The sequence below is a fragment of the Artemia sp. Qi Xiang Cuo genome, chromosome 5, assembly GCF_049724085.1.
Source record: "Artemia sp. Qi Xiang Cuo chromosome 5, ASM4972408v1, whole genome shotgun sequence".
Taxonomy (NCBI): domain Eukaryota; kingdom Metazoa; phylum Arthropoda; class Branchiopoda; order Anostraca; family Artemiidae; genus Artemia; species Artemia sp. Qi Xiang Cuo.
The window spans coordinates 68948103-68975236 of record NC_142798.1 but is presented as its reverse complement, the minus strand read 5'-3'; the positions used below and the strand labels follow the sequence as shown (position 1 = coordinate 68975236).

At 32.2% G+C, this 27134-nt stretch overlaps 1 protein-coding gene across 3 annotated transcripts in view; it reads right to left on the bottom strand.

The window, feature by feature from the left end:
• The window catches only part of LOC148952434 (rho GTPase-activating protein 7-like), a 238533-nt gene that overhangs the window by 5040 nt on the left and 206359 nt on the right, over positions 1–27134 (bottom strand). For all 3 annotated transcript variants that reach the window (XM_089089878.1, XM_089089879.1, XM_089089880.1), the window contains 7 exons: positions 26464–26758; positions 19034–19275; positions 17875–17987; positions 13937–14132; positions 9909–10240; positions 8002–8153; positions 792–1070 (listed from right to left, as the gene is read on the bottom strand). In XM_089089878.1, the coding sequence (XP_088946004.1) occupies positions 792–1070; positions 8002–8153; positions 9909–10240; positions 13937–14132; positions 17875–17987; positions 19034–19275; positions 26464–26758 (1609 nt within the window). The remainder of the gene's footprint in view (positions 1–791; positions 1071–8001; positions 8154–9908; positions 10241–13936; positions 14133–17874; positions 17988–19033; positions 19276–26463; positions 26759–27134) is intronic.

The following is a 27134-nucleotide window of genomic DNA, read 5'->3' as shown; positions in this document are numbered from 1 at the left end:
AATCAATTATATACAACTATAACAATGTGACTTGTGTAGAAGAAGTTGGTTCCAAGCATGTTTTGAAATCTTTTGGTTGTGTTTCTTCGTAAGTTCAGCAACAGCTATAGTAGGATCTGCTATATGAAGACCATTGATAAGCTTTGAACTGTGTGTCCAAATTGGATGTCTCAGTAGTTATTTTGCAAAACGGAAGAAAGTGGAGTGGATATTCTCATTAATATTTTGGCTGTCATATTACAACATCTGGTGCATTGATATGAGTATCTTCTATTTCTTCTGTAAAGGAATGGTGAACAATAGGTATAGTGTTCACAACTAGATAGGCACAAAATACAAACTAGAATTGACGCTAGACGAGATGAGTGCCACTAGAAGAATAGCTTGGATTAGTCTTTAGAAATAGCAATACTTTTCCAATTGATTCTTCACACTATTACAAAAATGCAAAAACCTAATACTCTCTAAAAGAAAAATAATTTTATAAATCTTGCTTGTACAATCCATATTTGGGTATATGAATTAATAATAAAAGTAAAGTAACCACTTATGATGGTGAGGAAAAGGAAACTAATTAAAAATTAATCAACCTGATGATACTCAATATCAATAACTGCTAGATGGCAGATTGGCAAAGAGGAAGTAAGAAAATACTTGAATCGCTAATATTCATACTTTGAAGAGTCTGTCTTTCACACAGACTATCCAGACATTATATGCTTAATCTAGATTGAAAATATTCCATTCCACTTTTAAACCTACTAATTAAAAATCTAATAAACAAGATTTACCTTAGTAAGCAGGTTTGATTTATTTCTTGGAGGTCAAGTCCTGTAGAAACAAATTGAGTGACGTCAGAGTCGGTATCTAACTTTTCTATCATTCTCCAAGCTGCTAGATTACCGTCAAATAGATGACGCTGATATAAGAGTCTTGAAAGGATTTCCGATGGAGGTGCTGGGATGTGCAAACCAGCGCGCCACATTCGAAGGGCGTGTCCATCTCCTACTTTCTTGTATGTAAGCTCAACGGTTGGATCGGGGTAAGAGGTGCTGACCCATCCTTTTGATCTACAATTCATACGTGATTAGCTAAAGTATACTTTTTACTTCACATACAATATATGTATGTGAAGGTAATGTATGGCAATAAAAGTTATTACCATACTTTTATGTAAGTGGATTAATACCAAAAACGGATAGCTCAGAAAAATGAATAGCGAATAAAAGTGGCAAATGATGCGTGGTAAACGTGGCGAAAGGGTAAATAGTGGCCAATAGTTTTGTTTGCTGAATCTATATTTATTCTCTGCTATCAGTGCCAGAAAATAGACCAATAAGTAATAGAATTTGATTTGAAACTGGACTACCATATTAACAAAATCTTATAGATATAGAAAGTGGCAAATATGGCAAAGGCGGCAAATAGTGGCTATTAGTTTTGTTTGCTGAATTTATTTGTATTATCTGCTGTCTGTGCTAGAAATTAAACGCATAAGTAATGTGATTTGAAAGAGGAATAGCATATTAACGAAATCTTATAGGTATAGAAGTGGCAAATAATACATGGCAAAAGGGCCAAATAGTGTCTATGAGTTTTATATGCTTTATTTATTTATATTCCCTGCTGTCTGTATCAAAAAATAGCCACAGAATTAATGGGATTTGATTGGAAATAGAACTACCATATTAACAATATCTTATAAAAATAGAAAAGTGACAAATAATACGTGGCAATAGGGGCAAATAGTGTCTATGAGCTTTATATGCTGTATTTATTTATATTCCCTGCTGTCTGTATGAGAAAATAGCCACAGAAGTAATGGGGTTTGATTGGATTAATTAAAAAAAAACTTTCCGAAAAATAAGTTTTTCAAAGAAAAGTAAAGGCCATTTTAAACTTAAGCTCAGGAGATACAAATACCTGTTAAAATTCAAACTCAAAACGACCAGAAATTACTATTAAAGAATAAATGAAACCCAAAACGAACAGAAATTAAATAAAACATCATAGCAAAAAACAAACAACAAGTAATAATATAAATGAATATATAGATCTTAAAGTGAGTAATGTTTAGATTGAATTTTAAAATCAAGCTTAAAATGAAAACAAATATTTTTCTATTAAAGTATAAATGAAACTTAAAAAGAACAGAAATTAAATAAACAATCAATGCGAACAAACATACAATATATATTAATGTAAATTAATAAATAAATCTTAAAACGAGTGAAACTTAAATTGAATATGCAAATCAAATTTGAATCGAATAAAAATAACTACAAACAAGAGTTTGGGTATCGCCTCACTGCAGAAGCCTAAAACCTACTGCGTCATTGGTGCTTTACTGAAAACAATTCTTTAATTAATTAAGATTTTAGGGAATAAATATCAGCATATGTATATTAAATTGACAATACACATTTTTTTTTTCAGTAAACTCATTTGAATTTTTTTTCAGTAAAGTACAAATTATATTCTGGCTTTTAGAAAGCATAGGGGTTTTGAACCCTCCTCATATTAATTTATGCTCGTTTTGAGTTTGACTCTAATATTTATTTTAATATTTGTTCGTTTTGGGTTTCATTTATTTGTTGATACTGATTTGGGGTAGTTGTATGCTTGGTAGATTATATGATAGTCCGGACGCCATGTGTTGAAAGTGTGAATCATACCACGACGGAATGGGGCTGCTGCGAGAATTAGCCTACCCTCCACCCCCTAAATTGACCATTCGGATTCAAAAGTACCAATGGCACTTGCTTGCGAGTGGTGGAACACTCCGAAACTAGACGTTTGATTATATTTTAGTGTTTCATGCAAGAAAATGCATGTTCCACAAAGTTTGAGGTGCAGTTTTACGCTCAAATAGAAATGCCTAGAAGGCATAGAATATAACAAACCAACGCGATGAGTTAGTAAAAATGGCAGATTTGAAAAAAATGGCAAAACTACACGAGTCTTGAACAGTCTTGGAAAGTATAAACAAAATCAAATTGAATATTAGATATATAATGATATTAATTGTTGAAAGATCCATCAGTTCAAGATTTTTTTTCCCTGTAATTTTATTTTCATTTTCAATGCTGTAAGAACTGGAAAATAATAAATTTGTAATATACGATTAATTCGTTTTCAGTGAAGCACCAATGACGCAGAAGGCTTTAGATTTTTACAGTTAAAGAAGGGGGTAGTATCCAAATTTTGCTTGTAGTGAAACTATATTTGTCTTGACCAATCTTGAAAAGAACTAATCAATTAAACTGAATATTTGATGCATAATGATATTAATTGCTAAAAGCTCATCAGTTCAAAATTTTACTGTAATTTTAATATTTATTTTCAATATTAAGTACAAAAGAAAACATTTGTAATATAATTCGTTCTCAGTAAAGCACCAATGACGCAGTAGGTTTTAGGCTTCTGCAGTGAGACGACACCCAAACTCTTGTTTTTAGTTATTTTTATTCAATTCAAACTTGATTTGCATATTCAATTTAAGTTTCACTCGTTTTAAGATTTATTTATTCATCTACATTAATATATATTGTATGTTTGTTCGCATTGATTGTTATTTAATTTCTCTTCGTTTTAAGTTTCATTTATACTTTAATAGTAAAATATTTGTTTTCGTTTTAAGCTTGATTTTCATATTCAATCTAGGCATTACTCGCTTTAAGATCTATTTATTAATTTATATTATTACTTGTTGTATGTTTTTTGCAATTATTGTTAATTTAATTTCAGTTCGTTTTGGGTTTCATTTATTCTTTAATAGTAATTTCTGGTCGTTTTGAGTTTTAATTTTAACAGGTATTTGTATCTCCTGAGCTTAAGTTTAAAATTGCCTTTACTTTTATTTTAAAAACATATTTTTCGGAAAGTTTTTTTTAATTAATTTTTGTTAGTTTTTGATTGCAAAAAGTTTCAAGTTTTTATGGCATGGGGGGGGGGTGCTTTACGGTCCGATTATTCTTGACTTTAAAAAACGGACCTAGAACTTTCAATTTAAATCGAATGAGGCTTTTTTCAAAGTCTATACGTTTACCTCTTTGATAAAAACCTTATATATGAACAATAGACAGCTTGCATAAACTTGTGGACAGCGATTGACAACAATGAATGGATTGAAAAATAGCTCAAATAAGGGGGTTTAGACCATTTCACTTGCTGACAAAAAGGGATCACGTCTGTTTGGAATTGACCTTAATAGGATTCTGTGTGCCAAAGCAATCTTACATCTATCTCAGAGTATGTATTTTAACCTTATAATTGGATAATTATAATAGATTTCCTATGTGTTCTTCCCATACAAAACCCCTTCCCATAAGTTATAAACCCCCCTTTAATGAGTTATTCCCCAGGGCATAACTTACAACACCTACCCCCGGGCCCTGGTGGGCTGTGTCGACACCGGAGTTTTTTGTTATCAGAACTTTGAACTATTTTAACAAAATGTCTATATCAAAATTTTTATCTGATGCATTTAGGGCGTGTAGGAGGGGGGCTAATCACCCTCCTATCTCTTTTGACTCTTGAAAAGTGAACAAGAACTTTCAATTTTCAGTCAAATGAGACCTTTCCAAAGTTTATAAGAGCATCCCTTCCATAAGAAATAATGGGAAGGATTCGGAGAATCCTTAAATTACAGCTCTTGCCCTAAGGGCTGTGGAGAAATTGTTATCCTCAAAGACCGAATTTCCTGAACTTAAGACTACATTTAATAAAATAGCTGTCTCAAAATTTTGATTGGATGTTGTTTGGGGAAAGGTGGGCGTGAGAGGGGGGTTAGCTGCCCTCAAATCACTTTCGACTATTAAAAAGGGCAGTAGCCCTTTGAATTTCCAATCGAAAGAGCCTATTTTGAAGTTTCTACGACACCGCCTTCTATAGAAACCTTATATGTCCCCAGGGCATAACTTACAACCCTTGCTCTGAGGGTTGTGGGGGAGTGTCCTCCTCAAAAAGATATTTTCTATCTTGAAATCAACTATGCTGAAGGAAATAGCTATCTCAAAATTTTGATTATATGTGTTTGGGGGAATGATGGGCGTGGGGGGCGGGCTAGTGTCCCTCCAATAACTTTCGACTATTAAAAACTGTACTATCCAAGTGGATTTACAATTGACTAAGCTTTTTTGAAGTTTATACTACAAAGCCTTCTATAAAAATATTATGTGCCCCAAGGTCATATCTTAAAACCCTTGTCCTGAAGGTTGTGGGGGAGTGTCCTCCTCAAAAACATAATTTCTATCTGGAAATCAACTACGCTGAACAAAATGGCTATCTCAAAATTTTGATTGGGTTTGTTTGGGGAAATGATGGGCGTCGGGGGGGGGGGGGACTAGTTGCACTCCAATCACTTTCGACTATTAAAAAGGGCACTAGCCCTTTAATTTCCAATCAAATGAGCCTGTTTTGAAGTTTCTACGACAACGCCTTCTATAAAAACCTTATATGCCCCTAGGGCTTAACTTAAAACCCTTGCCCTGAGGGTTGTGGGGAGTTTCATCCTCAAAAATATATTTTTTATCTGGAAATCAACTACGCTCAACAAAATGGCTATCTCAAAATTTTGATTGGATGTGTTTGGGGAAATGATCGGCGTGGGGGGGGGAGGGGGCTAGTTACACTCCACTCACTTTGGACTATTAAAAATGGCACTAGCCCTTTAATTTACAATCGAATGAGCCTGTTTTGAAGTTTCTACGACAACGCCTTCTATAAAACCTTACATGCCTCCAGGGCATAACTTAGAACCCTTGCCCTGAGGGTTGTGGGGGAGTATCCTCCTCAAAAATATATTTTCTATCTGGAAATCAACCACGCTGAACAAAATGGCTACCTCAAAATTTTGATGGGATGTGTTTGGGGCAATGATGGGCGTGGGGGCGGGGGCTATTTGCCCTCCAATCATTTTCGACTATTAAAAGGGCACTAGCCCTTTAATTTCCAATGGAATGAGCCTGTTTTGAAGTTTCTACGACAACGCCTTCTATAAAAACCTTATATTCCCCCAGGGCATAACTTAAAACCCTTGCCCTGAGGGTTGTGGGGGAGTATCCTCCTCAAAAATGTGGAAATGAACTCTTCCGAACACAAGGGCCATCTCAACTTATGTAGTGGATGTGTTTGGGGGAAGGATGGGCGTGGGGGGGGGGCGAGGTGCCCTCCACTACTTGTTGAATACTAGAAAGGGCACTAGAGATCTCGATTTCCAATTGGCTGAGCCCCCTGCGAATTTTCTACAATGACCCCTGCCGTGTGAAGTGTCTCGGGGAAAAAAAAATAATAAATAATAATAAAGCGTTGGATCTACAGGAAATGTACTATAGACCACGCTACAGCGTTGCTTCTGATACAGAATAACTATATTAACGCTGTCTTGTAACGTGGAAACATCTTCAAAAAGTATAGATGTCCTTAATCACACTATTTGAGAATTTTTCTTTTATTTATTCGTAAAATGCCATTTTTTGGACGTAACGTTTTCCTAAGGCAATTTTAATGATTTTTAGTAATCAAACTATATATGCCTGCAAATTGACTTTTAAACTGGAGCTTTATTTTACTTTTCCAATATTTATAAAATTTTTATAAAAATATAATATTTATAAAAATATTTATATAAATATTTATAAAAATATTTATATATATATATATATATATATATATATATATATATATATATATATATATATATATATATATATATATATATATATATATATATATATATATATATATATATATATATATATATATATATATATATATATATATATATATATATATATATATATATACCCAAATTCAGAGCTAAATAAAAGACACTATTCAACTATGTAGGAAGATGCAATGCATATCCATTCAGCAGCAAATACAAATAGACAATTTCTAAATAGACAATTTCATTATGAACAAACAAAGTTAAATGAATCAATTAATATTTGAATGAATTTTAATGTTAATTCTTATGAGGTCTTAGTTTATTTTGAGCATATGAAGTTTCAGTCGAAAGATTTAGAAAGATTTAGAAAGGTTTTGCTGAGCAGCAACAGGCCAAATTTTAGTCAAAATCACAAAAAATTAGCAAGGTTTTACTGAGCAGCAACAGGTCACACTTCAAGGCCACAATTTAGTTGAAATCACGAAAGTTTTATCAAGGTTTTACTGAACAGCAACAGGTCAAACTCTAGTTAAAATGACGAAAGATTTAGCAAGGTTTTACTGAGCAGTAACAGGCCACACTTTAGTTAAAATCCCGAAAGATTTAGCAAGGTTTTACTGAACAGCACCAGGCCACAATTCGACGAAATCACGACTAGCAAGGTTTCACTGCCAACTGCCAAAAGTTTGGCCTTCACTACCAAATGTGGTCTCTGGAGATGACAAAAAACAGAACACAGGGTTCTTTCGAAAAGGGAGAGTTCTATCCAGAATTCACACTCACCCATTTTGAAAAAATAATTCAAATTTAATATATAGATCGACCTACTAAAGCAGTGGCGTCAATTCACGAAAGGATAAAGGGGGACAAAAAGTAAGTTTCAAAATCGAGTTCGGGGCGAATTTGTCATTTTCTTCGATTTGTCCGAAGTAAACATTAAAAAAAGATGAAAATACCCCCCCCCCCAGAAAAAAAACAAGTATTTTCGAAATCAAGATGATTAGGAAAGGAGAGAAGTTCTTACTTTTCCTTTGCTTCCTGGAGATGTGCAGCATCGGAGAAAGCTTCCTGGAGAAACAAGCATTGGGATAAGCCGTCCAGCCGAGACCTTTCACAGTACGAAGGTCTACTAAAGGCACACTTATCCTTTTTTTGTTTTTTTTTTTTTTCAATGCAAACGGTCAAAAATACATTTTCCAATGAAAATACCCCCCCCCCCCCAAAGAAAAAAAATTCAAAAGCTTGAAGGGGAGGGTAAAAATCTAGGGGGTACATGTCCTCCTCTGCCCCCTCTAATCAATGCCACAACACTAAAGGAGAGAAGCACTTACTTTTCCTTAGCTTCCCGGAGCAATGCAGCAAAACAAGCATCGTGATAAGCTTTCCAGCCAAGAGCTTTCTCAGTGCGAAGCTCTACTAAAGACACAGGCACGCTTTCGTCTAAGTAGCTAAATGGGCAGTTGGCTAAAAACTCTTGTGTAAGCTGTAAGGGAATAAACAGTCATTAGATAGTGAACATAAGGTTTGGACTAATGTTGGACGATTCTTAAAAAACATTATATATCGACACTCAATACTGAAAGTATCAATATGTTGGTATCAATACATGTATGTTATAAGGCAACATGGAGCTAGAAGTTGTAAAAGAAACATATTACAAAATATTAAAATTTAAAGGGGATATTTCCAACTGTGAATGCGAATGAAATTTTTTTTTAAGGTGTAACACAGGCGACTTTACCAAATATCAGTTTTCTAATTCTATATACTTTAAAGGGGATTCAATACTTTAAACTCTTAAAGGATCACCCTATGTTGTCCAATATAAATTTTTTTAATTTGTTCGGCAAACCTATTTAAAATTATTTGGGCGGTCTTGCCATAACTTGTAGAGTTTGGATAAGCGATCTGAAGATAAGAATCTTTGGTCATTTCTGGTGGTCCCGTGTTCGTAATTGTCGAAGGTTGCTTTTGTTTCTGTTGTTTATGGATTTTTACTCTGTCTTTTCTGGGCCCGGCCCTTTTTTTTGTGACAGGTTATAAATAAAATGATGATGGATGATGATATACAACAAGAAAACTATGAACCAACACCTATTTTCCCAGAAATCTTAGAAAAACCACTTGGCTTCTCCTGCTTCGTCCTGGATATAGAAATATTTAGTTTTAATGAAACTTAATATCATTAGAAAGTATGGATTTTCTTTTTTAGATTAAACAGAGCAAAATTTTCTTTTTAAAGTTCGGGGAAGAGCAGTCCCTAAAAATTTTCTAGCATACCTGCAAGGAAAACGCTAAAAAGCTTAAGGAGTACATTTGAGCAATTTGACAGCTATAGAAGTACCCTGCAGTGCAGTTATTTTTTCATTTATTGAATACCAACTTTGGCCACTCCTTTAATTTCTTGTCTGCTTTACCTGTTTTTATTTCTCTCCCAACTGTCACTCCTTTTTCAAATTTCTCAAACACCTTTATATAAGCGACACAAAATTCTTATGTACTGCTATTCTCAAAGAACTCAAGTTACTTGACGCCTTTTGTTGCTGAAATTATATTAGGTAGTCGAGACGATTTATAACTATTGAACATATCAGTATGACCATTACTGGCTTTTTGTCCATTACTGAATTCTTTATCTGTGCTCCCTTTTTCTATTTATCTCTCCCTTATTCCTGCCTCTTTTTCTCCCAATCCTCTTGCAATCAATGCTTGCTTAGCGTTTGTTGGTTGAAATCACACAGGCTTTATTTTGTAAATAATTCCTTAGACACATTACCTTTCCACTGGTGTCATTTTTGTTCCATTTAAGTAATTCTATGTCTTTTTGTGTTGCTTACTAGCAGTGATTGCAGTAATATTCGGAATTCATAAAGATGTGATTTTTGTTTATTTGTTGTTGTTTTTTCTTTTTCTTTAAATGTTGCGTTTAATTTATCTTGACTAAATTTTTTCCATTCATCTTTTCTTTGTTGATTAACGGATGACGTGGAAGTCGGAATATTCGGATTTTTATTATTTGAAGTTTGTTGTTGTTATTTTTTTTATTTTTTTTTCACAGCTTTATTTAAATATTGCACTCGTTTTTCTATCTATATTTGCATGCATTAAAAATGAATTTATTTTGAGAAGTTGATGAATAAACTCCAGGTGAACAATGCTAACGGATAAACCCAAAGAAGTATTAATTGTGACACTAAGTTAAAAATCCAATTAAAACACTAGATTAAAAAGCACAAACCTGAAAGAGTTGATTGTATTCTCTCAGCATAGTTAACATACAATCATGGGCAGCTTTATTTTCACCCAGCTCTCTTGGGTCAGGCGTACCTGTTGTTTTCGTCCGTCGTCTTGGTGAAGAAGAAGTAGAACGCGGAGAAATGGTGTGTGATAACTGGAAAAGTGATGGTGCAAAACAAACAGCAAGATTCGGTAATGTCATTTGATTAGTCGATGACATCAAGGAAATATCGATGAGGAATGAAAGAAGGAGGTTGAGAGACTCGCGATGTTCATCGGGTAGTAGGAGCAAGGCATATCGTGTTGCCTCCAAGCGAAGGTAGTGGGGTAGCGCTGAAAGGTGAAAACAAGAATTAAATTATTGCCAAAGATAACAGATTACAAGCTATTGGATTCTGACCAAGTCATACAATTATTGAAGAAGAGGAAATTGAATTTACCCATCTACTAGGAAAGATCTCCCCAAGAATATAGTTTCACGTTTTTGAGTTGTATAGCATTTTAAAAACTTTTCTAGCGGGAAATACTTAAGTGAAAACAATGTAGGAAGCCATTTGCTCAGTTCCCCAGAGGCAACTGCCGTACCCAGAGGTGAGAGGGAAATTCTGGGCTTGAACCCATACCTTTCAGAGATTCTATACATAATCTAAAAAAATTTTAGCGAGGTTGGATCGCCCTCCTCCAAAGTGAAGTGGATAAGAACCTGAATAGGAGGTTCTTGCTAAGAGGGTTATACAGACAGTCTTTCCTATTTTTTATTACACCAAAAAAGAAAACCCGAATAGGGACAACCCGTGTACACCATAATATTAACTTAGTCAATATGCAAAAACTATAGGTGGGTCCAATATTTTGTGAATGAGAGGTGGGCCAGAGCTACCATCTACCCAGAGCTTTAGAACTAAGGAGACCTTTCTCTTTTCTTTTTTTGCTCACCAAATTTGTCTAAACTTAATGAGAACTACAAATAAGAAAACTTCCCTCAAGTTAAGAAGGGGGACTGTGAACCCACCCTCTGAAAGTGTCATCAATTGTGATCAGGGCTACCACTCTTTGGGATCTTTTGAAAAGTAAATATTGCTAATATTTGATACCTTTGGATTATTTTTTCGAATCTTCTGATTTTTTGCAAGAGAATATTTCAATGTTATTAAATTTCCAGTGGCAGCCCTGGTTGTGATGTCTGAAAAATATGATTCTTTAGAGTTTACAGATATACAAAATTTTATATGTATATATATATATATATATATATATATATATATATATATATATATATATATATATATATATATATATATATATATATATATATATATATATATATATATATATATCTATATATCTATATATCTATATATCTATATATCTATATATCTATATATCATATATATATATATATATATATATATATATATATATATATATATATATATATATATATATATATATATATATATATATATATCTATATATCTATATATCTATATATCTATATATACTATATATCATATATATATATACATATATATATATATATATATATATATATATATATATATATATATATATATATATATATATATATATATATATATATATATATATATATATATATATATATATATATATATATATATATATATATATATATATATATATATATATATATATATATATATATATATATATATATATATAGGATTTAGCTTGATGTCTGCCTAAATATTTCTTATATTTGATTACTGAAGACATTGTTTTCTCATTGGACTATTGGTTACAAAATATATATATATATATATATATATATATATATATATATATATATATATATATATATATATATATATATATATATATATATATATATATATATATATATATATATATATATATATATATATATATATATATATATATATATATATATATATATATATATATATATATATATATATATATATATATATATATATATATATATATATATATATATATATATATATATATATATATATATATATATATATATATATATATATATATATATATATATATATATATATATATATATATATATATATTTTAAACATATGACAAGCTATCCCCATCCTTGATTCTAGCAACTAAATGTGCTGCCATCCAACTAGCCAATCAAAGCATAGTAAACAAATTTAAAAATAGAAAGAGGCGATGGCTTTTAAAACCAAAACATAAAAAGGGTAAATATTATCCTACCCAATATGACCACAATAGAAAATAATAGGGGGCAATACCTTGACTTGTACGCTACATTCCCCCCTTAACTGAAAATACTGGGGTTTAGAGCATGGCTAACATTTACCTCGAATTTGGGGTTCCGAACATGGGGGCATCTTTCTGAGACAGACACACTGGAATTACTTCTGAATAAGGGGGGGGGGGAATCCTTCGAACTAGCAAAAATCAAATGCGCAATACTGAAAAATTAGAGAGAAATAGCAAAAGGCCCATTCACATTAAGTTTTACTAGGACCAAGATTTAGCCAATATTACTTTTGGAATTTCAATATAAGGTCATTCGGTGCTTGTGCATTATAGCTAAACCAGCGCTATATACGATTAAATAAAAAAAAACAAGTTTTTTTAACTGAAAGTTTTTATTGTTTAAAAAAAATAGAGTTGTGAGAAAGTCAAGCTTTAGCGTAAAGAGCGAGGCGTTGAGGAGGGAACAGCCCCTTTCATATACGGAATAATTTCTGTTCGTTTTAAGTTTTTACGTCGTTCCTTACTTTCAGTTAAAAAAAACTTGTTTTTTTTTCTTAAATTTTGAACGTTTTTGAATTAATTCAGGTTTTGATTTTGGCTCACCGTACATTAATTATTAAAACAAAATTTGCATATTAATTTTACTTTTATTTGGTTAAATGGCTTTCTCGAAACTTGTTTCATTTTTTTACGACCGTTTTTATTAGTAATAAATATATGTAACTTATGAATTAACTTACGTAACGAGCTTCCATATTCATATATTTTTAATAAGTATATTAGGGGGTTAAAAATCATTTTATATTAGAAAGGTCGAAAGGCAAAAATACCTACATGTGCAACAAAATCCTTGCAACACAGAGAAAAGCTCCCCAAATTGTGTAAATAGCCCATTTAAAACAGGGATATCACACAAACATTTGGATAAGACATTTATTCCAAAAAATTTATGTCACAAGCCCCGAAGGACGGGGTTTAAACTTCGAGGTCAGTAAATAAACACAAGACAAACAAAAAACCATAAACGCAACGAAAATTAAAAGAAATCCAAAAAAAGAAATAAAAAAAAAATCCGAAATAAAAATATCAGAAATAAAATCCATGTATTAGTCCTTATTTAAACTGAGATTGGTCATAACATGTTAAGAAGATGAAAACATATAAAATTTAATTAAAACTACTTAAACAAAAGTATTAATTAAACTAATTATCAATTAAAATTACTAATAAAAAAATTAATTGGACCTACTTAAACAAGTTTAAGCAGGAAAGCCGATATATTTGACTTATTGAATTTAGACTCATGCAATAATTTTCAATCCGTATAATACGAGGTCCCAATTTAAGGTCTATGCCTTAAAAAAACGGTACTGTTCAAAAATATGGGAAACACGCGAGAAGTTTAGTTAATGCTAATGAAATAAAACAAAATAGGATGAAAATATACTAGTTTATGGACAAATTTGGGCTATATATTTGCACATGGGGGGTAAAGCGTAGCCTATGTTAAATACGGAACCTAACCTAGGTACCTTTTTCCCCCTAAATCCCAAAAAACTAAAGTTTAAATATAGTTTAAATATATATAGAATGAGAAACCCTTGTTTATTCAGCGTCAGATAGGTAATTACCGGGTAATAGATATCTGATCATTGCTTTTCTCAAGTAGCATTCTCGCGTGTTTTCCATATTTTATAACAGTACCAAAAAAACTTTCTGAACAAGTGAGACAAAACAAGATATTGGAAGAAAATATTAATAGATTTTATAGAAAGCACTGACCTTGAAAAATGGCAACAAATGTTTCAGATAATTTACTCGTAAGCAAAGCTTCCGGTAAGTCTCTAAAATATTGCTTGACTAGATCTGCAACATCAAAAGCCTGCTGCGCATCAAATTCGATTTCTCTCCCACTGTCGCATTCCCGACGAAGACTCGATATTCGGGACTTGACTCCAGGCTTCCGAAATAGTCCCACCTATAATGAGTAATTTGTTCTAGAGGGACCTAATAACAAGAGGTTATAAAAGGGGCGGATCTACCTAATTTGAATTAATTCCCTGGGAAATACTTTCCCGGAAAATTGGAGTAATAAATGAAAGGAGACGAGGATTAAATAATTGACAATTCACTTGCTATTCATTGCTCAACTGACTCGAAAACCTTAAAATATTGAAGTTTACAAAATAATTTGCAAACATTTATAAATAATATCACTAAAATAAGCAATTTTGAATATTTAAAGTTTATATTTGATAATCGACTCACAATTAATTTCCGAGTTATACAAAAATTTTCAAATATTGAAGTTTATAAAATAATTTGCAAACATTTATAAATAATATCACTAAAATAAGCAATTTTGAATATTTAAAGTTTATATTTGATAATCGACTCACAATTAATTTCCGAGTTATACAAAAATTTTCAAAAATTGAAGTTTATAAAATAATTTGCAAACATTTATAAATAATATCACTAAAATAAGCAATTTTGAATATTTAAAGTTTATATTTGATAATCGACTCACAATTAATTTCCGAGTTATACAAAAATTTTCAAAAATTGAAGTTTATAAAATAATTTGCAAACATTTATAAATAATATCACTAAAATAAGCAATTTTGAATATTTAAAGTTTATATTTGATAATCGACTCACAATTAATTTCCGAGTTATACACAAATTTTCAAAAATTGAAGTTTATAAAATAATTTGTAAACATTTATAAATAATATCACTAAAATAAGCAATTTTGAATATTTAAAGTTTATATTTGATAATCGACTCACAATTAATTTCCGAGTTATACAAAAATTTTCAAAAATTGAAATTTATAAAATAATTTGCAAACATTTATAAATAATATCACTAAAATAAGCAATTTTGAATATTTAAAGTTTATATTTGATAATCGACTCACAATTAATTTCCGAGTTATACAAAAATTTTCAAAAATTGACGTTTATAAAATAATTTGCAAACATTTATAAATAATATCACTAAAATAAGCAATTTTGAATATTTAAAGTTTATATTTGATAATCGACTCACAATTAATTTCCGAGTTATACAAAAATTTTCAAAAATTGAAGTTTATAAAATAATTTGCAAACATTTATAAATAATATCACTAAAATAAGCAATTTTGAATATTTAAAGTTTATATTTGATAATCGACTCACAATTAATTTCCGAGTTATACAAAAATTTTCAAAAATTGAAGTTTATAAAATAATTTGCAAACATTTATAAATAATATCACTATAATAAGCAATTTTGAATATTTAAAGTTTATGTTTGATAATCGACTCACTATTAATTTCCGAGTTATACAAAAATTTTCAAAAATTGAAGTTTATAAAATAATTTGCAAACATTTATAAATAATATCACTAAAATAAGCAATTTTGAATATTTAAAGTTTATATTTGATAATCGACTCACAATTAATTTCCGAGTTATACAAAAATTTTCAAAAATTGAAGTTTATAAAATAATTTGCAAACATTTATAAATAATATCACTAAAATAAACAATTTTGAATATTTAAAGTTTATATTTGATAATCGACTCACAATTAAATTCCGAGTTATACAAAAATTTTCAAAAATTGAAGTTTATAAAATAATTTGGAAACGTCTATAAAAATGTTCAAAAAGTAAATAATTAAAAATATTCAAAAAAGCTGAAAATAGAGAAAAGAGTTGAAAATAAAGAAAATAAAAGTGCGATCTAAAAATTACTCTTTACTCACTGCAATTAAAAACGAAGTAAAACCTTTAATTACCCAAAACTCCGAATTATAATGCTTAACTAATGTTTATAATCCATAATACACATTATCTATAACAGCGTGCGTGATGGTTTATTTTGAAATTATATTATTTTTTAAAACAGATTGGAATATATCACGGCAAAATCTATGCGTTCTTCCAAAAGAAAGTCAAAAGAAGCGCTTGATCTACGAAACTCAAAAGTCAGTACATTCACGGACATAATTAAGGACCTACCCCAAAAAAATCATCTGCCCACGCACCAGAGTATGTCACAGGGCATACATTTTAAAAGAAATAAAATAAAAAACAATTTTTTAGTCTTTCGATTGTTATTAATGAAGAGCTGTTTATACAAGGAATATTTTATTAACCCTTCAATTAAGAGCTCCAAATTGCAATTATTTCTACCTCTGAAAAAGAAATATAGCATGATTTTGAAAATCAATACTTTTACCGATCAATTGAGCGAACTTCGTTTAACAGGGTGGGTTGTAAAGATTACCTTTTTTTTTATAAAAAGTGTCATAACAACTTTTTGTGTCATAACAACCTAACAACTTTTGAATTAAAGTATCCGATATACTTTAATCGTGTTGATCAACAGTTTAAATTAAATCCTTTAATTGTATTGGTATGTTTTCTCTTCTTTTTTTTTCCTTTTTTTGTGGTCATAGCCCTGCGGTTTTTTCGTGTCAAATATACTACACTATTCTATATTATGCCCAATACAATAAAGTCTAACTGCAATATTTTTGAAAATAGATCATAAAAACTGATCATACTCTCAACCAAGCATAACTTATTCCAAAAAGCATGGGGTTCAGTGTATTTGCAATCCTCCTTATATAAAGAATAATTTATCCGTTGTGCGTTGCTGAGATCTCAAAAGAAAGGAAATCTAAGGGAAATACCCCCCCCCCCAAAAAAGAAGAAAATTCCCCCGCAGAAAATCCCCCTGCGTATTAATGACAATCGTATTTTTAAATTTTAAAGTATTTGAAAAATTAACGGAATGAACGGTCAAGTATTTGTGTTCAGTGGGTCTCTATTTTCAGAAGAAGAAAGTTTTAAGAGGGCAAAAGAGGGCGTCACACCTCAAACTTTCACAAGAGTGTACTCAACTGCTTCTTAAGGTTTCTTGGCGATCAAACCAACAGTGTAGTAATGGACACAGGTTACAAAGATTTCCAAGTTATACAAAAGCTTTCTAAAATTGTTCTCTAAAAGTTCCTAAAAGTTTTCTAAAATTGATTAAAAGTTTTCAAAAGTTTTCTAAAAAATACATTCGCTTTTATAAACATAGATAATTATTATTTTTTTTAAGTTTTAACGTCACTCGTAAATTTAATTTGAAAAACCTTATTGTTATTACGTACCCACTTGAACACTGATTTATATTTGTCATATCATTCCGTTTTATTCCATTGCCATCTTACTTGGTAATACCTTTCCAATATTTATTTGTAATTCTATTATCATTCCACCTACTCACAATTTTGCCAAAATTGTTAATGTTTTTCAAAAGCGATGTAATTTATTGCATTATTTATTATTTGTCATTGAAAATTTTCATTTTACCCTAGTACGTTAAAGCGGCTTGTGATTTTCCTAAGCAGATATTATAAGGGAATCCGATTTCTTTTTTTCTGTGCAACAATTGTAAGGAAGTGAAGATATTGGACAAAAGTCTAACCTCTGTAATACGTTTTTTTCTATTTAATTTTTAAGTGCAAGTAAATATAGCAAGCAAAAAATATTGCTTATATTTTGTAGGGTAGCTTATATATTTATATTTTTGTAGGGTATGCTTTGTGGAGTAAAAGTTCAACATAAATACCAAAGTTAATAGGGGTTTATGTTGTCTTAACGCTCTCGCTTAAAGAAAATAACTGGTTTAAGTATGCTTATGCCAGATGTAGTTCGATAATAAAAACATCTGACCTGGTCCATAGCTTCTCTTCGTAGAAATTTGAAGGCGGCAAGAATGACTGGTGGAACTGGTGTACCCCATTTTTGAACATTCAGGTACAGAGGGGCTCCAAATATCCCTTTGCCTAGAATAAATACAAACAGATCAATTCAAAGGTAGCTCTCTAGATAGATCCAAAACTCTAGTACAGCAGGCAAGTGTCCAGGATTTTTTCCTTTCTTTTGGGGTTGGGGGACAAAAACAAACTTGATTTGATAACTTGAATAAAAAATTTTAGATATTAGAGAAATCCCAAACGTGTGGGAAAGATTAGGTTTCAGGGGGCCCTAGGCCCTCCCTGTGCGTGCGTCCCTGAAGTGCAGAATAATATCGTCAAGTCTAAAGCTAGATTGTGAAAAAGTCAACTCTAACCACGGTGGTTAGATTTCGTGTCCGACGGATGAAAAAAAAACTTTTCATGCCGTTAGATATTGAATTCATATCGAATTTCAGATCAAATATCGTGTTTCAGATTTTGTTGAAAAATTAACTTCTTCGACCAGAAAAACTTTGTTTTACAATTAACAGGAATTAAAACCTTCGTGTAAATATACTGATAAAAATTACCTTGATTTTCTTTTGTATTGAAAAGGCTTATTTATATAAAATACATCTTCTTTAGATGTGAAATTTTTTTATCAACTTCTGAGAATATTGCTTTAAATCAGACATACCATCTTGATTTCATATGAAAACGTCACTCGGGTATTCGCTCGACAGACCTGATCGCCATCTGTCCGAACCAAGCTTGATGGTTCATTCAGACGTAAAGGGAAACATGAAATTCTTCACCTTTATCCGTTTTTTCTATATGCGAGTTATAAAATAAAGAATAAATAAAACAAAAGCATTGTCTTTTTCTAATCAGTTTTCTTATGTAAAGTTCATTAAGTTTAAACTTATTCATCAAAGTTATGAGCCTGAAAAAATTTGTTAAATTTTAGAAAAAGGGAACACCTTCCCCATGAGGTGATTATAACCTTAATAAAAATAGATTTAGAATACTCAAATAAAATACCTTAATATTCGCACATGTTAATAATCAACAGTTACACAAATTAATTATCAACCTTGTCATAAGGTGAATAAGAGAAAAGACAATGAGGATGACATTTATCTTCGGTGACTTACCTCTATGTTCTGGAGGGCGAATCTTCTTTAAAAACTTTGGAATGTCCCATGCCCAAGAAAGACCTTTATGGTTTGGCACATGGGCCTCCATTATCCCTGTCAGTCTCAGGAGTGCGACTTTGCGGACTAGTATCATTTGTCCCACTGTCAAACTGACTATCGGAACTGTTGCTTCTTGCTGAATGTTGTCAGGTGTACTGGGATAGCTTTCGCACGTGTTCCCCTGCCATCTTCCGGAATCTCTATAATGTAAATTTCATTAAAAATAAATTAAATGCTGGAATGTGTGTATGAATTTGTTCCAGGATGGAGGGGGTTGACTTAAAAAAATAAAAGCAAGCGGACTATGCAGGGAATATATAATATATAAGGGAAGTGGTAAAATGTCAAGACTTTGAAGGGGAGGGGGGCTTTGGTTTTACGGTATCAGTACTGGTTTGTAGATTTCTGGCTTTGATGTCCATGAAAAAAAACTGAGTCGGCAGAAATTTTTCCTGGATAGGGATAAGTCTGTAAAAAAAATTCCATAGAGGTCAAGGATTTTAAAAATCATTATTTTTTTCTAGAAAAGTTCAATGTGATTTCTAAATTTTACAAAACATTACAGAATTTGCATATTTTCATCTTCCACAAGGATTGCCTGGACTTCCCATATAATAGATGAAATTTTTTGATACAGACAAAAGCCACTCTCTATATCATACAGATCCCCTTCAAAAGGATCAATATTTTTTTACTTTTTTTGTGGCGTTCGTAGATTCCAGTTATCTCTATATTATCATGAGGAGACTGGGGTAGATTTCATGGGCGAGAAATGGGGGAAAGCAAAAGAGAGAATCAGTTGCCCCTGTATATTCCTCCCCTCCCCTAACTAGATTCTGGAAAACTCCTTTTTTTAGCATTTTATTGAAAAATTCAGTTTTTTTAGTATTCCCATTGAAAAACACCTCTTTTGGTATTTTCATTGAAAAAATAAAAAATTCAAAATTACCACCCCAGATTTTGATAATACATTTTGCCCCTCCATCCCCTATATTTCAAAGAATTGGTGCTACTGGCAGATTTCAACTTTGAAGATTATTTTACCCTGTTCTTGAAGGCTATTCCTGAATAGGGTGGGAATAGATCATAACAAATGATTTAAAAGAAACTGAAACTTCGTGGGAGGTGGTAAAGAGTGAATCTTTGAATAGATTGAGGCCGAGCAAATGCGTGCGCAGCTGTATTGACCTCAAGCGGTTTGGTGCTGCAATGAGTTCCCAAACACATGCCATGAGCCGAACAAAAATGAACCAACGACTCGAAGCAGAGAAAATGGTTGCATGTGACTAACTTATATAATGGAAGATACATGATTTTAATGGTCATGAATTGGATAAATTTCGATAAATTGCATATAATATGCAATAATATGCATGATTATTGATTAATATGATTTTCTTTGGTTCCCGAAATAGGACAAAACTATTTTGTTATCAAAAACTCCATTCCTTTTTTATTTCTGCTAATGATAATTTTTTTAAACATTCTAAATATTTTACAACCAAATAAAACTGAAAAAACAAACTAACGTAAATAACAGAACTTGGTTAGTTTGAAGGTTCGGCCAAAAAATAGAAACTAAAGAAAAAATACAACATAAAAGTCTTTCAGATATCGCAGCCAAAATAAAAAGGAAGGGGCCAACGTACAGGGGAATATTTCAAAAAATGGCCCAAAAAGTACTAACACTGTATCACTGAAAGGAAGGAGATTCACTCTCTTGCAGTTTTATTTGTGTTTCAGTTCTCTTTACAGTATAAAGCGAAAATGAAACCTGATTATTTGAATTCCCAATGGTCGTATCCAAGGGGGGGGGGTCGTCTGACCCCCACCCCCTCCGAGATATTTGTCGGACTCGTAAAAACGTGAGATGATGGGGAATTATAACGCGTAAACGGCCGATTTTTTAGAACAACATGATACTTGTAATGGTTTTAATTTTGCAGATCCTTCAATTCAAAAAGAAGAAAGTTTGGACAAAATTAAGGGGAAGTTATACAAAGGACAAGGGAAGGAGAAAAAACACTTGAGGAATTAAGCTTGGGGAAGTATGCCAACAAATATCATATTTTAGCTGCATTACAGTCAGGAATTGCTCAGCAACGATTATTGTTGAGTCACCTCAATTACTTACACTAAGCTTACTTCTCTTCGGAGAACATCTAGGTCAAAACCTAGTTAGATTCATCACAGTATCTTGATTTACGCTTTATCAATTTAATCGGCGTGTCGCTACACCATAAAAATAAAAAATAAAAAACATGAAAATCTGAAACATCAAATAATAGTACTAATACCGTGACAGGACACCCGAAACTTATGATAGATTACAAGCAATATCCCAAGAAATGGTGAAAATTAGGAAATTGAAGAATATTAACAATCCGCTTTTAGCGACAAAACCAAATCTTAGCAATAAAAGCACATAGAACATTTTGAAAGAATTCAACGTGAAATAGTATTTATCAAGCAAAAGGAGGGGGCACAGGGCTCAGCAGGATAAACCCCTTTCCTCAGTCAAGAGGAATCACATTGTATGAAAAAAAAAATTATTTCCCATAAATTTTTCAGAGGATCCATAGTGTTTTGTGAATTTTTAAAGCCTATTTTGTTTCATGATAAAAGGAATCCGCAAGAGTTACAAATTCGCTCCCAAAAAATTTCTGTTTCAGTTATCTTCTTTCGAAAAAAAAATTCTTGAAAAGTAATTGAAACCCACACTGATTAGGTGTACAGACGCCTGAATTCACGAGAATTCAGAGAAGAGAGGTCAAATGTACTTTTCAAAATTTAGGTGGGGAAGTTTTTCGTTTTTTTCATAAACAAAAAGACACAAACAAAAAGTTTTTTTAATGAAAATACCCTTCCAAAGGGGTATTTAAAATCTGGGAGGCAAAACATCCAGAGATCACATATCATGCCTACCGCCTCCCCACTTGACCACTCTAGGTGTAAAGTGGGGGTTCTGCCAATTGCTAGCTACGAAAGTTCAACGTGTAAGCAACCTTCACGAATGGAATTACATTTCAATTTAGGTCTGGGGAAGATATTTGCACATTCTTTCTTTCCCCTTTTCCCTACTCGTATGACTTTAGCATTAAACTTTCAATCGGTTAATTTCTAAAGATAATTAAATAAAACAACAAGTTTTTTTTTTTAACTGAAAGCAAGGAACGACGTTAAAACTTAAAACGAACAGAAATTATTCCGTATATGAAAGGGGATGTCGCCTCCTCAACGCCTCGCTCTTTACGCTAAAGTTTTTTATTGTTTAAAAAAAATAGAGTTGTTAGAAAGTAAAACCTTGGCATAAACAGCGTGGTGGTGAGGAGGGCACACCACCATTTATTTGCGGAATAATTTCTTTTCTTCTTATGTTTAAATGTTACTCCTAGCTTTCAGTAAAAAAAAAAACTTGTTTTTTTTTATTTAATTTTTGAACGTTTTTGAATTAATGCAGGTTTTGATTTTGGCTCACCGTACATGAATAACTACAACAAAATTTTCATATTAATTTTACTTTTATTTGGTTAAATGGCTTTCTCGAAAGTTGTCGAATTTTATTTACGAACGTTTTTATTAGTAATGAATATGCGTAACTTACGAATTAACTTACTCCTTAGCTAAAGCTCTTTACGCTAAAGTATGAATTTTTCTTCGATTCTTTAAAAATGGCTACTTAATCAGAAAGGTCTTTAATTAAAATAAGGAGCTCTTATATAATTACAAAAAAAATTTTGGCGTAAAGAGAAAGGTTAAACCAAGCTAATGTACCCAATCATATGAGCTAAAATTTTTGTTCGTTTTAAATTGTGATACGGTTGTTTACTTTCATATAGAAAACTTGTTTTTTTTTATCTGGTTCCTGATCTGTTTTTAAATAATGCTGGGAAATCCAGCGCTCCCTTCCTAGCAATGTCCCTTCCCCCATGAAAACTTCCTTCATGGAAATATCCTCCCACATTTTACCATTTCGGTTACCAACGGTAACGTTTCGGTTACCATTGAGCCGGGTCGCTCCTTACTTACAGTTCGTTACCACGAACTGTTTGATTAAACCTTCAAAGGAAAGACGACTTCTTTAAGCTGTTTATTGCCATATGTTTTAGCTTAATTTTACTGATTATTTCCTTCGCGTTTTTTTCTTTTCTTTTGTTGGTCCCCACTATTATCAAAGGTACATAACCGTACATGGACCACTTTTTCAATCACAAATTGAAAATTGCACTGCCAATTTTTTTCAGTTTTATAAGATATATGGTTGTACAAACTGTGATCTAACCAATTAAGGAAAGGCGATTCTTCGTATCCTAACCCAAATGTATATATATTAAAAAGTCGGGGTTCCCCTATCTTCATGCAATTTTCAAGGCTTACAATTAGGAATGGAGAGGAGGTAAGACCTTGAAAATACCTTACCAAGCCAAAATTTAGCCTGCAGATCAACTCTTGGAAGTATCATTAATCTAGCATAGAGATTTTTCAAGTTTGTGAGGAGTATGTGTTCCGAATGAAGAAGGGGTGACACGTTGAACTTCCACGAATACAGACACTTTAAACTTCTCATTTTTTACCTTACGTCCTAGACAGAGAAAAAAAAGGGGAAGGGGGAGGACCATGGGAAAAATACATCTATAAAAGGTTTCATATTGATTATATTCATATATACGATATTGGAGGAGTCTCCTTCACTAGGGACCCTATAAGAAAGATATAAAAAACGTGGCGAAATGAGGAATGTGGTATGGGTATTTTTTGGGGTGTTGAGGGGAGGAATGCCACGAAGTAAGAGTTTTCACCCGTGTTTCATAATTTTTCAGAAGCAATTTCACGTATCTATTGATACGTGGCTGTGGTGATGCTCTTCTAAAGTAGGCTACCACACATGACAAACACCATAAAATACAACATGTAATTTGAATATTATGGATGCACTGGGCTTGTTTTGGGGACAAGAGATAATATTTCCTATAGTAAAATATAAGAAAACTTAGCTTTACACCATTTACAAATGATTTTCTATATTCAAGTAATTTTCTCTGTTTTCCAGATGATTTCCCTCTTTCCCTTATTTTGTTTTCATGAAACTGGTTTGCACCAGTTTCATGAAATTCTAAACCTTATATGGGAGTTATTAGTCTCTTAGCTCTCCCTATATGGTTTTCCCGGTCGATGTCAATAAAGAAATCACAATAGATTTTAATAACTATACCTGAAAATGACCTTTTAGACACGAACCTCAAATCATCGCTCGTTGAGCTTTGGCTCTATACACGTACATCTACAACAGACATCAACCAAGAGCGCAAATTTGAGGGGGGGGGGCACATTTTGCCACCATCATCTCTATAGATTTTCAGAAACACTTTTTCTTGTATTTGTGAAAAATTAAAATATCCGGTACTTGTCGGTTATATAATACACACTTGAGAAGTGAAGTTTGGATAAGTGAAATAATAGTTTAGAAACAAATTTGAGCTATATATTAGCACATTAGGGGGGAGGGGGTAAAGAATAGCACATGTTAAATAAATAACGTAACCTAACCCAAATACCAACTAAATACTTAAATAAACTATACCAACAATTTTTTTCCAACCAAGCCAAAGCTAATTGTCAGGTATAAAAAAATTGCTTGATCAGTTTCTTGTCTCATGTTTGCGTCATGCGCATTCGTGTGTGTTATATAACAGACAAGTACCAAATATTCCCTAGAATTTTAAAATATCGATTTTTCACATTAATTTAAAAAAAATTTGCCCCACCCCCCAGTATCATCGTGGATTGGGGGTCCTGGCGTTAGGATGAACATATTTCAAGGAAGTAGTTTATGGAAGCCAGTTTTGACAAATTAGCAAAAGAAGAGTAAAATGCATTTAAGAAGAGGGGCATTGCCCTCCCTCCTCGTGCATACAGAAAAGAATGGTCTAGTCGTATTTCAGGAGTGTTTTTCCGAAAAAAAAACATAAAAAAAATATAAAATTAGGATAAACCATTAGGTTCAGGCATGTACCCAGGATTTTATTTAGGAGAGTTTTCTCAAATTTTTAAAAGGGGACACAAATAAAAGTCCCGAAAACAGGCAAGTTACAGGAAAATATACATAAGGAATTATGTGAAACGCCCTAAAAAGATTTTGAAGGGAAGGAGCTTCGGCCCGACGGGTACCTAAAGCTGTAAGTGCCAGTTACGGTTATTAAGTATCAAAAGGGAATACACGTTTATAAAACTTTATCACATTAGCTTACCTCTCGTTACTTCCAAAAATCCTAAGTTTCTGTAAAACTCTGCCCATGTAATAAAAATACCTTCACCCGAAGTCATCTTACAGTAAAATAACAACCAAAATCCTTTCACGCCTCATATTTTCATTCATTTCATAGCAGCAATAAAGCCTTATAAGCAGAGAATACACCAAGTAATATAAGTTACTAGGTCATTTTAAATACGGTCAATGAACTTGTTTTTATTAGTTTCCCGTCGAACGCGGAGGACATGTGTCTAGAGTCTTTTTCTTTGTCTGAATTGTTTCTGGCAATAATGTTTCCAGACTTTCTCTACTTTTGTAGATTAGACAGTAACTTTACCATGTGCCGTAGGAGAATTGCTGCACAAAAAAAAGATTGCCTGAAAGTATAAGATTACCTGACAAAGGCAACATTTAAGGAATACCGAAAACACCTTGGAGGAGGGAAAGGAGGAATTCAAACGAATTAATGGGAAACGAAAATTTAAAAATTAAGGAAAACGGAAAAAATATACACCATTAATTGGACCTTTTCAATTCACAGAGCGTGTGCAAATTTGCGTCAATTGATGAAATAAAAAATAAGCCAGTCTCATTTTTAAGTGCAAAAAAAACACCCTTATAAATAAAAGAGTCAAGTGGCAAAAATACTTACCGTCCAAGCTTACCGTCCTCATCCTGCTTCCTCGACGGAGGAGAAAGGAAATCGTCAAACTTCAAAAACAGTCAAAGCAAAGGAATACTATACAAAGATATAGGGGGGCAGATCATAAGAATCAAATATGATTAGCAGCAGGGTACCAGTATAGGCTGTTCAAAAGAATAAGGGAAGTTTCTATGCAGTGGCAAGACTAAAAAAGCTTTAAAGTAATTGTAATAACGCAATGAAATCAGACAAGCGCCAAAGAAAAGGAGGGATTCAGTTTCGGGAAAAGGACGAATTGAAACGAATTAATGAGAAATGATATGAAAATATATGAAATAATGAAAATGGGAAAAAATATATAACATTAATGGGACCTCTTCAATTCACAGAGAAAGTAGAAATTCGTGTCAATTGATAAAATAGAAATGAGTCAGTCTCAGTTTTAAGTGCAAAAAACACACCTTAAAAAAAAGGGTCAAGTAGCAAAATAGTTACCGTCCGAGCTGCAGCGATCCATCAAGATCGCTGTCACAGTGTACCCCTATGCTCCCAGATGACCCTTGGCTTTGAAGGTCCGAGCCCCTTTCACTTAGATCAAGATCTTTTGAATTCTTGCGCTCTCCATTTGAAGGTACATCTCGATTTTGACTAGAGCCACTGCTAACTTTCCGCGCTCTAAAAACGTCGAAGTTTGAGTTCCTGATGATTATTGGCGACCATTTTCCAATTCGACCATCAATAGCATCGGGCGTACCAGATGTCACGTACTCAATTCCGTTTTGTCTGTGCCCTTGGAAGTAAATTTTGAATTAGAGTAAGTTTCAGCAGTTTTAATAAGCTTCTACAGTTTTAGTCCTTATATAAGGCTTTTAATATCGTAACTTTTTTTTTACACATCATGCAGATTTACGACGTTATTTCTTCGGTATTTCATAATCCTGTCAGGCTTCGTCCCCACTGAAAGACATGGGTAGGCGGCGATTCTTTTTTTATATTTTTCTTCCCTTATATTTTTTTATTTGCCCAAGCAAATTTTTGCATTTTTGTTTCCTTTTACTATTTTGAAGAACTGTAAAAAATACAAATCGAAAAACCTGCACAGCACCCCACCCCCACGTGAGTATAGTAAATATAGTTTCACGGCAATAATCACGAGGTTGTCCAAA